Source organism: Larus michahellis, chromosome 22 (assembly GCF_964199755.1).
Source record: "Larus michahellis chromosome 22, bLarMic1.1, whole genome shotgun sequence".
NCBI classification, from domain to species: domain Eukaryota; kingdom Metazoa; phylum Chordata; class Aves; order Charadriiformes; family Laridae; genus Larus; species Larus michahellis.
The window spans coordinates 4,284,754-4,297,837 of NC_133917.1; the positions used below are offsets into that span (position 1 = coordinate 4,284,754).

The following is a 13,084-nucleotide window of genomic DNA, read 5'->3' on the forward strand; positions in this document are numbered from 1 at the left end:
GCTATAGGGCCATAATGGTGCTATAGGGGCCCTGGGGATACTCTAGGGGCCATAGGGGTGCTATAGGGGCCCTGGGGGTGCTATAGGGGTGCTATGGGGGTGCTATAGGGCCCATAGGGGTGCTATAGGGGTCCCTAGGGGTGCTATAGGGGTGCTATAGGGTGCTATAGAGGCCGTGGGGGTGCTACAGGGGCCCTGGGGGTGCTATAGGAGCCCAGACAGTGTTATATGGGCCCCGACAGTGGTATAGGAGCCCTCAGTGGTGCTATATGGGCCCTGGGCAATGCTATAGAGCCCGGGCAGTGTTATATGGGCCCGGGTGGTGTTATAGGGGCCCCAAGGGGTGCCATGTGGGCCCAGGTGGTGCTACAGGGGCCCTGGGTGGTGCTATAGAGGCCATTGGGTGCTATATGGGCCAGGGCGGTGCTACAGGAGCCCTAGGCGGTGCTATAGGAGCCCTGGGGGGTGCTATATGGGTCCGGGTGGTGCTATCGGAGCCCAGGCGATCTTATATGGGCCCTGGGCAGTCTTATATGAGCCCTGAGCACTGCTATAGGAGCATAGGTGATGTTCTGTGGGCCCTGGGCAGTGCTATAGGGGCCCAGGCAGTTACATAGGCCCCAGGAGATGCTATAGGAGCCTAGGTGGTGGTCTGTGGGCCCTGGGTGGTGCTATAGGGGCTCTGGACATGGTATATGGGCCCAGGCAGTGTTACGGGGGCCCTGGGCGGTGCTATATGGGCCCTGGGTGCTGGTGTGTGGGCCTGGACAGGCTTTTATAGGCCCTGGGTGGTGCTATAGGGTCCCGCACCATGTTACAGGGTCCTGGGCGGTGGTATAGGGCCTTGGGTGGTGTTAGAGGGTCCTGGGTGCTGTTACAGGGCCCTGCACCATGTTATAGGGCCCAGAACGGTGTTGTACGGGCCTGGTTGGTGCTGTACGGGTCACGGCATGTGTCGCAGGGCCCTGGGTGCTGTTATAGGGCCATGGCTGGTGCCATATGGCCCTGGCCGGCATAACATGGCTCTGGCCAGTGCCACATGGCGATGGCCGGTGATCCACGGTCCCGGTGCGGATGGCACGGCTGGGACTGGCGCTGTACGGCTGTGGCTGTACGGCTGTGACGGTGTCACCTGCCACAGCCGGCGTCGTATGGCCGTGGCCGGCGTCAGCGGGCCATGGCAAGCGTGGCACGGCCACGGCCGGACCTGCACGTCCGTGGCGTCGCGCAGCCATGGCGTCAGGCACCGGCGGCGTCACGGGGTGGCGGCGGTGTCGTGGGGTGGTGGCAGTGGCGTCACGTGGCGGTGGCCCCAGCTCGGGCCCCAGCCCAGGAAGCCCAGGAAGGGGAAGTTGGGTGTCGGGGCCGCGGGGCCGCTCGGGGGCCGCGGGGGACACAGAGTGTCGCCCACCCCGCTCCCACCCCAGCACTTTGCCGCCATGTCGCTGCCCTCCGTCTACCAGAACAAGTTCGCCGAGAAGCTGACGATCCTCAACGACCGCGGACGGGGCGTCCTCGTCCGCATCTACAACATCAAGAAGGTGGGTGTGGGGGCGGGGGGGCCCCCCAGATGCCTGGGTCCCCTGGGGGGGTGGAAGGGTTGGGGTACAGGACACGGTGTTCCCCTCCCCGCTCCCCCTCGTCTAATGGGGAAGAGCCTGGCTTCTTCCTGGAAGAAGGGTCTTGAAGAAAGGAGGCGGGGGGGGGTGGGATTGCTGGGGCAGGGGGGTCTGATGGGGGCGTCTGAGGTCGGGGGGGGGTTTGGGGGGGTTCTGATGCTGGGGGCGGGGGTGGTGTCCCCACAGACCTGCTCCGACCCCAAGATGCGGCCGCCCTTCCTCAGCGACAAGGCCATGGAGCCCTCTGTCAAGTTCATCAACAAGAAGTTTCCTCACCTTGACGTGCGGAGCAGCACGGTGAGGGATGCTCTGCACGTGTCCCCTCTGTCCCCAACCTTCTGTCCCCCCCACCCCGCGTCACCCTCCCTGGCTGTCCCCTCTGCCCCCTACCCCGTGCCACCCCATCCCAGGTGTCCTCACCATCCCCACCCTGGGTTGTCCCACCATCCAGTGTCCGCACCGTCCCCCACGTGTCACCCCGGCCTGTGTCACCCCACCTTGTGTCACCCCCACCTGGCTTCCCCTCCATCCCCCTCCCTTGGTCATCCTGCCACCCCCTGCCCCATGTCACTCCACCCCAGGTATCCCCCCTGTGTCACCCCCACCCAGGAGTGTCCCCTCTGTCCCTTTGCAGCAACACCTGGGGCCAGTGCACAAGGACAAGGGCGACATCGTCCGGGCACTGGGACCCTTCTACCACTCCTTCCTGGACGTCCTGGAGTTCAGGGTGAGCCGGGTGCGATCAGAGAGGGGTTTTGGGGGAGCAGTGCTGTCATTTCAGACCTGGGGGGGACAGCAGTGACAAGGCCCCTTGTCCCCTCCCTGCCAGGACCATGTCTATGAGCTGCTGAACACCATCGATGCCAGCCAGTGCTACTTCGACATCGTGAGTGGGGCACCGGGGGTGCCGGGGGGTACTTTGGGGGTGCTGTGGCTGTGCCCATGCCCTCATGGCTGTCCCCTCCCCAGCACGTCAACTATGACTTCACCAAGAGCTACCTGGACCTGGTTGTCACCTATGTGTCTCTCGTCCTGCTGCTGGCCCGCACCGAGGACCGCCGGCTGCTCATCGGCATGTACCACTGCGCCCACGAGATGAGCCACGGCACCAGGTGGGTCCGAACCACGGACCTGGGTGTCCCCACCGGGGCTGTCCCCACAGACCGTCCCCACTGGGGCTGGCCCCGAGGACTGTCCCCAACCCCTGTGCCACTGTCCCCACAGTGACCCCAGCTTTGCCCGCCTGGGACAGATGGTGCTGGAGTACGACCACCCCCTCAAGAAGCTGACGGAGGAATTTGGACCTCACACCAAGGTGGGATGGGGCTCCCCCAGCCAGCAGGGCCACATCCTGCCCTGAGCCATCCCACGGCCCCCCCTGATGTCCCCCTGTCCCCCAGGCTGTCACCAGCGCCCTCCTGTCCCTCCATTTTCTCTTTGCCCGGAGGAACCAGGGGGCCGAGCAGTGGCGCAGCGACCAGCTCCTCAGCCTGCTCAGTGCCGCCGGCACCATGCTCAGCCCTGCCAGCTCCGACACCGTGAGTGCCACCGTGCCGCGGGGACCTGGGGGAGCCTGGGGGAGGGCTGAGGACGGTGACATGGTGATACCTGTCCCCCCAGATGGCCTGTGAGTACCTGTCCCTGGAGGTGATGGAGCGCTGGATCCTCAGTGAGTCCTTGCGGTGGCCACAGGTCCCCAGCCCCGCGTGGGCACGGGGTCCCCAGCCCCTCAGGGGCAACCTGGCTCCCAGTTTCGGGCCGTCCCCCTGCCCACTGCGGGGCCAGCAGCATGGGCAGCCCCTGCCCGCCTGACGGCTGTGCCCGCAGTGGGGTTCCTGGTGTGCCCGGGGGCACTGGGCTCGTCCCCACAGTGCCTGGAGCTGTGGCGGCTGGCGCTGCAGGGCTCGCTCTACGTCACCCTCCTCCGCGACGAGGCCCTCCAGGTCCACAAGGTCACCGAGGAGCTGCTTGGCAGCCTCAAGGGGTAACGGCCGTGCCAGCGCCGGGGCTGTGCAGGGTGCTGGGAGGCTGCCACCGGGGGTGGCAGGGGCTGGGGGGCTCTGCCAGCAGCTCTGCTGGGTGCCAGGGGCTGCGCTGGGTGCCAGGAGACTTCAAAGGGTGCCAGGAGGTTTTGCTGGGTGCCAGGGGCTGTGCCAGGGGCTCTGACAGAGGCTCTGTGGGGCGCCTGGGGGTCTCCTGGGTGCTGTGCCAGGTGCCAGGGGGGTGCCAGGGTGGGTGGCAGGGGTTGGGGGGCTTTGCCAGCAGCTCTGCTGGGTGCCAGGGGCTGTGCTGAGTGCCAGGAGATTTCAAAAGGTGCCAGGAGGTTGTGCTGGGTGCCAGGGGCTGTGCCAGAGGCTCTGAGGGGTGCCTGGGGGTCTCCTGGGTGCCGTGCCAGGTGCTAGGGGGGTGCCATGGTGGGTGGCAGGGGTTGGGGGTCTCTGCCAGCAGCTCTGCTGGGTGCCAAGGGCTGCGCTGGGTGCCAGGAGACTTCAAAGGGTGCCAGGGGCTGTGCCATGGGCTCTTCTGGGTGCCGTACCGGGTGCCGTGCCTGGCACTGCCCTGCCGTGGCTCTCTCGCAGGTACGGGAAGCGAGTGGCCGATCTCAAGGAGTGCAAGGAACAAGCCGTGGCTCACAGGTTGGGGGACAGTGGGTCTGGGGGGGCTGGGGAGGGTCCCAGGGGTCCTGGAGAGCTGGGAGGTCCCAGGGCATCCCAAAGGATTGGAGGGTCCTGGGGGTCCCATGAGTCCCAGAGAGCTGTGGGGACCCCAGGGGCTCCTGGGGGTGCCAGCGCCCTGGGGGGGTGTCTGGGGTGCCCAGATCAGGTCCACACTGGCCCCATGCTGTAGCCCCCATGTGCTGCCTGCAATGTCCCCACTGGGTCAGTGGGGTGGCTGGGGGGTGGTTGGGTGGCCCGGACCCTGACCCCCACCCTGACCCCCCCCTGCAGCGGATCCCTGCACCGGGGCCGGCGCGCGTACCTGCGCGGGGCCGTGCGGGAGCTGCAGGCGCTGCTGGAGGATCAGCCCGGGCTGCTGGGACCCAAGGTGAGCACGGGGGCAAGGCGGGTGGGGGCGGGGGGACAGGGCTGGGGGCGCAGGGGGTGGGCGCAAGGGCTCTGCATGTCCGTGGGGGTGTGAAATGGGTGCAGGTGGGGTCTGTGGGGGGGTACGGCCTGTGGCAGCCCGGTGCTATGCGGTGCCAGTGCCCAGGGCCATCGGTGCGAGCCCAGGGCCATCGACGCCAGGCTGGTGGCAGTGCTTGGTGGCAGCACCCCGTGCCTGGTCCCCTCTAACCCCGGCTCTGCCCAGGCCCTCTTCGTCTTCATGGCGCTCTCCTTCTGCCGGGATGAGGTGAGCTGGCTGGTACGGCACGCCGAGCACGTCACCAAGACCAAGACGCCCGAGGACTTCGCTGACAGGTTGGCACAACGGTGCGCGGGCACTGGCCCTGTGCGGGGGGTATCCGTGCCCGTGGGGGGCACCCCCAGCCGCAGGCAAGCTGGTCTCATGGTGGGGATTGCCCTGGGGAAACGCCAGGGTGCCAGGGGCGCAGTTGGCACTGGGGGGACTTGGGGGGCACAGCCAGGCCTGGCTCTGACCGGTGGCTCCGGTGGCAGCCACGTCGCGGAGCTGCTCTTTCACATGGAGCAGCTGCGGAGCCTGGTGCGGCGGCAGGTCGGGGTGCTGCAGCGCTACCACATCCAGTACCTGGCCCGCTTCGACGCCCTGGTGCTCAGCGAAGTCATCCAGGTACGGCGGGGCACTGGCAGGGGCTGACCCGTGTCCCCCGTTGGGCCTTCCCCTGTCCCCTGTGCCTTATCCTGGCTGTCCCTCATCCCGTCCCCATCCCCGGCCCTGCAGAACCTCTCCGTGTGCCCCGAGGAGGAGTCCATCATCCTGTCGTCCTTTGTCAGCTCCCTCTCGGCTCTCTCCGTCAAGGAAGGTACGGATCGTGTCCCCCCCTGACACGTCCCTGGCACTGCCCAGGGACTGATGTCCCCCCTGCCCCAGGCGCCCTGCAGCAGTCCTGGACCGTGCTGGGCACCCAGGCGTGGGCATGGCGGGGGGGCAGCGGGTAGATGGCAGCTCCTGGGGGTCCGGTGGGGTGGGCACTGCCACCCCAGACTGGCACCCACCAGACCGGCACCTCCAGGACCAGATTAGCACCCCCAGACTGAGAGTCCCCTCAGCCCCCTCCCCACCGCTGCGTCTCCCCACGTTTCTGTTTCCCCGCAGTCGATGACAAGGAGCAGTTTGATTTCGCACCGCTCCGCCTGGACTGGTTCCGGCTGCAGGTGCTGTCCCTGTCCTTGTCCCTGTCCCCATCCTTGTCCCTGTCCCCATCCCAATCCCCATCTTTCTTCCTGACCCCATCCTGATCCTCAGCCTTGTTCCTGTCCCTGTGCCAATCTCCTTCCTCTCTCCCCATCCCTGTCCCCATCCCCTTCCCTATTGCTGTCCCCATCCCCTTCCCTATTGCTGTCTCCATCCCCTTCCCTATTGCTGTCCCCATGCCTTTCCCTGTTACTGTCCCCGTCCCCTTCCCTATTGCTGTCTCCATCCCTGTCCTTGTCCCTGTCGTCTTCCCCTGCCCTGCCCCTGAGCCCGCTGCCCCCCCAGGCCTACACCAGTGTGGCCAAGGCCTCGCTGCCGCTGGGCTCCAACCCCGACGTGGGTCGCGTCATGAACCTCATCGTCTTCCACACCAAACTGCTGGACTCCCTGGAGGAGCTGCTGGCTGAGGCCTCCGACCTCTCTGACCTGTGGTGAGCGCAGCCGCCCGCTCTGCCTCAGTTTCCCCACAGTCACGGAACGGGGGTCACCCTGGCTTGGGGATTTTTGGGCCACATCCTGCACCCCAGCGCACACGGAAAGGTGCCCATGTATGCTGGGTGAGAGGTGTGGGAAGGGATGGAGGTGGCTGTGGGGGACATGTCACCCATGGGAGAGGTTGGGCAAGGTTAGGCGGACATACACATGGATGTGGGGACAGGGACAACACACGTGTGGCACAGGAACAGCGTTTCCAGAAAGACAAATCCCCTCTCCTGCTCTCCCTGCCCCCTTCTTCTGCCCCTCTGCCCCCACCCCTGCAGTTTCTACCCTCGCCCTGTGGAGAAGATGTTTGTGGCGACGATGGAGGAGCCCTCAATGCTGCGCTACAGCATCGCCTTCCCTCTGCTCTGCAGCCACTTCTCCCGCTGTGTCCACCCCATGTGCCCGGAGGAGGTGGGTCCTGCTGCCCGGGGGGACACAGGGACGATGGCAGCCTGGAGGCAGCTGGTGGCACACTGCAGGTGTGGCCGTGGTCCACATGGCATGACGGTGTCATGGCTTTCCCCCCACAGTATCCCCACCTGAAGGCCATTGCGCTGGGGCTGTGCAACAAGTTCCTGGAGGAGATGGCCCGTCAGGCCAGCGCCTTTGTCATGGATGCCTGCGCCGAGCAGCACAACCTCAGTGAGCAGGTGAGGGTGGCACCTCTGGGGCCTCTGAGGTCTCCATGACCTTGAGGTCTCCATCACCTTAAGGATCTCTGTAGCCTTTGGGGTCTCCAAAGCCTCTGAGGTCTCCATGACCTTCAGGATCTCTGTAGCCTTTGGGGTCTCCAAAGCCTCTGAGGTCTCCATGACCTTAAGGATCTCTGTGGCCTTTGGAGTGTCTGTGGTCTCTGTAGTCTTTGGGGTCTCCGTAGTCTTTGGGGTCTCCATGGCCTCTGTGGCTTTCAGGGGCTCCATGGCCTTTGGGGTATCCTGACCTCTGTGATCTCTGTGGCCTCTTTGTCCCCTTGGACCTCTGTGGCCTCCTCGGCCTCCATGTTCTCCAAAGCCTTGGGACAGCTTGGGCGGGAAGACCTGGCAGGGTGTCCCTCCAGTTCAACCTTGGGGACGGTGGCCTCTGGTCCTGGAGGCCCCATTTGGGCTGTCCTGGGTGCCGTGGCTGGTGGTAACGCGCTGCCCGTGTCCGGCAGCTGCTGCCCAAGCACTGCGCCTCCACCGTCAGCAAAGCCCGCAACAAGAAGACCCTGAAGCAACCGGCCAAGAAGGGGGAACCCGAGCGGGACAAGCCGGGGGCCGAGAGCCAGAGGAAGGATCGGACCCTGACCACCAAGTGAGAGCCACCCGGGGCTGGCGAGGGTGGGCTGGCGGGGAGCGGTGGCCACCGGACATTGGGTGTGGGCAAGGCATGATGTGGGGACATGGTGTGACAGTGGGGTTGTCCCCACGGGGCCGCGGGGTGGCTAACGGCTTCTGTCCCCGCACCCCAGCATGGACAAGCTGCACCTGGTGTTGGCCGAGCTGTCCCTGAGCCTCAACCACGTGCCCAACTTCACCGTCTTCGAGCACACGGTGACACCGGCCGAGTACCTCAGTAGCCACCTGGAGACACGCTTCACCAAGTAGGGACCGTGCCAGGGACACGGGACACGGCAAGGGTGGGCTGTGGGCGCTGCCGGGGAGGGGACACAGCCACGGCTCTCCGGACAGCCCCCTCCTGTCTCCGCAGAGCCATCGTGGCCATGGCGGGCTACAGCCAGGCCACGCAGGAGGTGGCCCGTCCCTCGGAGGTGCTGGTGGGGCTGAGCGCCTACGTGACCTTCATCCAGTCGCTGGGGCAGTTCGTGGGCTTGGACACGGGGCGCATCGTCCGCAGCGTCCTCCTGCAGCAGACGCAGCCCCGCGACGCCGCCAGCGAGCAGACGCTCACCACCATCTACACCAACTGGTGGGTGCCCTGCTGGGACCGGCACCCTCCTTCCCTCCTGGGAGGTGGCCCTGCGGTGCCGTGGGTCCTCATGCCGTGGGTCACGGTGCCGTGGGTCCTGTTGCTGGGTGGTGGCAGCAGCTCCGTGTCCACAGGTACCTGGAGGCCCTGCTGCGGCAGGCCAGCACGGGGGCCATTGTCCTGGCCCCCGCCCTGCAGGCTTTCACCACCGTGCCCCGGGAGGGTGAGCCCCCCTTCAGCGCCGCCGAGTTCTCCGATGTCTCGGGTGAGGGACGCGGGGACGCTGCGGCAGTGGGGGATCATCACCCCCCAACCCCGCTGATGTCCCCGTCCTTGTCCCCCTCCCCGCAGAGATGCGGGCGCTGGCTGAGCTCATCGGGCCGTATGGGATGAAGTTCCTGAGCGACAACCTCATGTGGCACGTGGGCTCCCAGGTCACCGAGCTGAAGGTAGGGAGGTCACCAGGGTTGGGGGACCGAGACCGGGATCAGGGGGCTGGGGACCAGGGTTGGGGTGCTGGCACCAGGTTCTGGAGGTGATGTGTGACAGGGCCACCCCAGGGCCACCCCAGGGACCATCCCAGTCCCCTGCCTGGCCCCTGGGCTTACCGGCCAGATGGGCAGAGGGGCCGGGATGCCTGGGTCGCTCCTGGCTGGCTGCGGGCTCGCCGTGTCCCCGATGCCACCAGCCTCGTGTCCCCCGCAGAAGCTGGTCAATGAGAACATGGACACGCTGGTGCAGCTGCGCTCCAGCTCCTGCAAGCCTGAGCAGATGGCAGCTCTGCTGCCCCGGCTGACCTGTGAGTTTGGGGATGAACTGGGGACATGGAGGGGAAGCCTGGGACTGGGATGTGTCCCCACACGTGTCCCCACGTGTGTCCCCACTGACCCCACTCCTCCCGCAGCGGCCGAAAACGTCCTGAAGCGCATGACCATCATCGGGGAGATCCTGAGCTTCCGCGCCATGGCCCAGCAGGGCCTGCGGGAGGTGGGTGCCCCCCACCTCACGGGACCCCCACCTCAGAGGTCCCCCACCCCACGGGACCCCCCCACCCCGCAGGACCCCCACCCATAGCCACCACAGCGCCAGGGGTCAGCAGCAGCCCCGTGAGCTTCTCTCTGCAGGTCTTCTCCCACCACTGCCCCTTCTTGATGGGCCCCATCGAGTGTCTGGCGGATGTTGTCACCCCTGACACCGACATCCAGGTGGGCACGGAAGGGGACGGGGATAGGGTGGCACCTGCAGTGCTTGGGGCAGCTGTCCCCAGGCAGGGCTGTCCCGTCCCCGCATTGCGTGGCACCGCATGGTGCTACGGGGCGCTGTGTGGCGTTGTATGGCACCTTGTGGCATCACGTGGCATCGCGTGGTCCTCCGTGGCCATCTGCGCCCCGTGTCCCCAGACCTGAGCCTGCGTGTCCCTGTCCCCCCAGGTCACCCTGAGCATCTTCGAGCTGGCCTCGGCCGCGGGGATCCCCTGCGAGGTTGACCCCGCCCTGGTGAACGTCCTCGCTGGCAGCAAGACAGGTACCGGCGGGTTCTGCTGGGGTCACAGGGACTGTCCCCGAGATCCATGACCCTGCCACGGACCCCCAGCCCCGCTCACCTTCCCCCACCCGGTGCCACCTCCCTGGGACCCCCAGGGTCCCCTCTCGGACCCCATGTAGTGTCACCTCCCTCCCTGGCAGATGGCTCGTCCCCGGAGGAGGACTACAAGGTGGCCTGCCTGCTCCTGGTCTTCGTGGCCGTGTCCCTGCCCCTGCTGGCCTCCGACCCGGCGTCTCTCTACAACACCGAGATGGACGGTGAGGCTTGGCCACGTCCCTGGCAGCTTTATCCCTGTGTCCCCTAGTCCTGGCAGTGTCCCCATGACCCAGACCCCCACAGTGTCACACCTTGCGTGTGCTGGGACCCCTGAGGTCATCGGTGCCCCGTAGCCGCAGCTGAGGGATGGCGGGGACAGCAGGACACAGGGCTGGCAGGGCTGGTGCCCCATAACTGCAGCCAAGGGAGGTGGGCACGGTGGAGACCGCTGTCCCCAACCTACTTGTGTCCCCAATCTACCGCTGTCCCCAACCTACCTTTGTCCGCAGGCTACAACAACAACATCCACTGCCTGGCCAAGGCCATCATCCACGTGTCGGCCGCCCTCTTCACCGTCCACAACAAGAACATCGAGACCCACCTGAAGGAGTTCCTGCTGGTGAGAGCGGCTGGGGGCCATGGCTGTGCCCGGCCAGGGGTGGGCACCCTCCCGGGGTGGGCGCCGTCCCCAGCACTGATCAGGATCCGTCCCTCAGCTGGCCTCCGTCAGCCTCCTGCAGCTGGGCCAGGAGACGGACAAGCTGCGAGCCAGGAACCGCGACTCCATCTCCCTGCTCATGCAGCTGGTGAGTGACGGCAGAGCCCCGGCGCTCCCCGGGGTGGGCTGCGGGTGGCCCCAGGTGGGCTGTGGGTGTCCCCGGGGCGGGCCGTGGGGTTCTCCTGGGCGGGGGCCACATCCCAGCTCCGTGTCTCTGCTGGTCTCCAGCTCTTCCCGGGCTGCTCCAGCCCCACGAGCGCAGCCGGCTCCGGGTGCTCAGCCCTTGCCCAGCTCTCCTTGGGTCTGGGGCGGCCGAATCCAGCTCCGACACCCCCGGGGAGAGGCTGGGCTGGCCGAGCGGAGTCGGGGGGGGGGGGGATTGGTATTCAGGGAGCGCTCGCCCTGCTGCAAAGCAATTTAAATGCAAATATTTCAATCTGGAGTTGGGGCACATGAGCCATCCGGGGAGGGAGCACCCAGCGCTGCTGGGGAGGGGCCGGGAGCCTGCTCCCCTCTCCGGGGGCGGTGGGGAAACTGAGGCGGAGGCGGGGGGGCGCTGCTGATGTTGTGTGACCCCCTCTCTTAGATCGTGGCGGAGTCGTCCTTCCTGACGGTGGACATGCTGGAGACCTGCTTCCCCTACGTCCTGCTCCGCAACGCCTACCGCGAGGTGTGCCGGGAAAACCTGCTCAGCAGGGGCCCCTCGCACTGAGCCCGGCCCCCGCCTCATCCCCCCCCCCCCCGACCCCAAACCCCTCCAACCACCCCGCCCCGGGACCCCAGCGTCCTCCCTCGACCGCTGGATGCCACCGCGGTGTCCCCAACTGTCCCCGTCCAGCCGTTGCCACCTTCACTTTTCCCATCACTTTTTGGCTGCGTCCGACTCATGGCTGGGGGGGACCCAGGGAATATTCGGGGCCGGCTCTGCCCCAGCACCCCAGGCTGGGTGCCCGGCCCCGTGTCCCCAGCAGAAATAACCCTGTGGGGGCTTGTTGGTGGGGGGGTGCTGGGGGTGCTGGGGTCCTTGGGGGGCTGGGACACGCAGGGACTGGAGCTGCCGGCAAGATTTACCAGCTTTAATTAAAGCCGCCGCTTCTCTTGGCAACGATCCTGGCCAGCCCCGTGCCTCAGTTTCCCTTCTCCCGCCCGGCCGGGGCTATTTCAAGTCACGTTTTTTCTCTACGCGCCCCCCCCACCGGCCCTTTCCTTCGTCTCAGGGTGTTTATTTTTCTCCCGTGCAGCATCTTGGGGGAAAATTAATGGGGCGAGGGAAGGAGGCGGCAGGGCGGCCGTTGCCATTCCGCTCACGGCCGGCTGCTCCGGGATGAGTCACCGGCCGTGCCGAGGAAAGGGGGGGGACAACGGCTGCCGCGGCCCTGAGCCCCCTCCCCGGAGCCCCTTCGGCACAACCCGGCAATAGCGGGGCTGGGGGAGGCCGAACGTGCCATTGGCCGGCCCCCAAACCCAACCGCGATGGCATGGCCGAGCCTGAGCGTGTGTCCGCCTCGTCCGGCACTAATTGCTTTATTAATTCATCAGGGGTTGGGGGGGGGGGGGGTTGGAGGAAAAAAAACCTCCGGAGCGGGCTGGGCTCCCCCGCTGCCCCCCTCCGGCTGCGCTCCCGGGGGGCTGAACTCCCCCGAATTAACGCCCAGAACCTGCTGATTATTCCAGATTGCTGCAAAAGTCTATTTTCGCGCTCATCAATCACGATATTAAGCGGTAACGAGCTGCTCCCCGCCGGCAGCGCCGCTTTGTCTCGCGCGCATCTCAGCCCACGGCCTCTCCCGCGCCCGCCGCCCCCCCGCGCCCCCCACTTGGGGGGTCTGTGTGTCCCGTCCTCCCCCCTTCTTTGTTCAAGTCGCTGCTCCCAGCCCACCTCTGAGCCCCTTCCCCCCTAAAAGTTTGGGGACCCCAAAATGTCCCCAGCGGGGGGTATGGGAGCTCCCACGCCGTGTGCTGGGGGTCACAGCCCACCTCGCCTACCCCGGCATCCAGGTGGGGGTCCCATGGGTGCCCCCCACACCCTGCACCAAAGCGGGGGACACCCATGGGGGGATCACAGCCCCCTTTTTGGTGGCTAAATGGCTGCAGCCCCGGGCAGCACCCATGGGTGCTCACCCGAAAAGGCCGGGAGGTGACAGAGCCTCCGGGCGGGGACACAGCTGAGCCACCGGGGACAGCGAGACAAGGTTGGGGGGGGCTCGGGGATGGCACCCTGGGGTGGGGGGTCCCCACCTGGTCCCCCCCCCCGATGCTGGTGCGGCGGCGGTGGGTGCTGCTCACACCTACGGCGTTACATAAAGGCTTATTAATATTCCCCGGGGGCTGCGGCTCGGCGCGTGCCGCGGGAGGCAGAGCGGGTGCTGCCGTGCCCCCCCCCGCCTGCGGCACCCCAATATCCCCCCCCATGTGTGCCCGCAGCCCCCCAGGCCCTCGG

At 66.8% G+C, this 13,084-nt stretch overlaps 1 protein-coding gene across 1 annotated transcript; it reads left to right on the plus strand.

Moving 5' to 3' along the window:
* Window positions 1-815: 815 nt before the first annotated feature.
* Window positions 816-11,374, plus strand: NCKAP1L (NCK associated protein 1 like). The gene is made up of 31 exons (XM_074564971.1): window positions 816-1,541; window positions 1,806-1,916; window positions 2,254-2,346; window positions 2,449-2,505; window positions 2,589-2,731; window positions 2,844-2,934; window positions 3,020-3,157; window positions 3,240-3,288; window positions 3,447-3,603; window positions 4,199-4,255; window positions 4,568-4,664; window positions 4,929-5,038; window positions 5,237-5,369; window positions 5,481-5,562; window positions 5,856-5,914; window positions 6,240-6,385; window positions 6,716-6,848; window positions 6,968-7,087; window positions 7,591-7,730; window positions 7,888-8,019; window positions 8,127-8,345; window positions 8,480-8,610; window positions 8,697-8,794; window positions 9,051-9,144; window positions 9,250-9,332; window positions 9,470-9,550; window positions 9,776-9,869; window positions 10,031-10,147; window positions 10,436-10,545; window positions 10,643-10,732; window positions 11,231-11,374. The coding sequence occupies exons 1-31, from the start codon at window positions 951-953 to the stop codon at window positions 11,354-11,356; spliced, it is 3,882 nt and encodes a 1,293-aa protein (XP_074421072.1). The 5' UTR covers window positions 816-950; the 3' UTR covers window positions 11,357-11,374.
* Window positions 11,375-13,084: the final 1,710 nt, after the last annotated feature.

Bases quoted from the DNA above. Each gene is read 5' to 3' on its own strand.
- NCKAP1L (XM_074564971.1), top strand. From the start codon at position 951: ATGTGTCGCAGGGCCCTGGGTGCTGTTATAGGGCCATGGCTGGTGCCA. The intron at 2,347-2,448 runs GTGAGCCGGGTG...CCTCCCTGCCAG, and splicing joins TGGACGTCCTGGAGTTCAGG to GACCATGTCTATGAGCTGCT. The intron at 5,039-5,236 runs GTTGGCACAACG...CTCCGGTGGCAG, and splicing joins CCCGAGGACTTCGCTGACAG to CCACGTCGCGGAGCTGCTCT.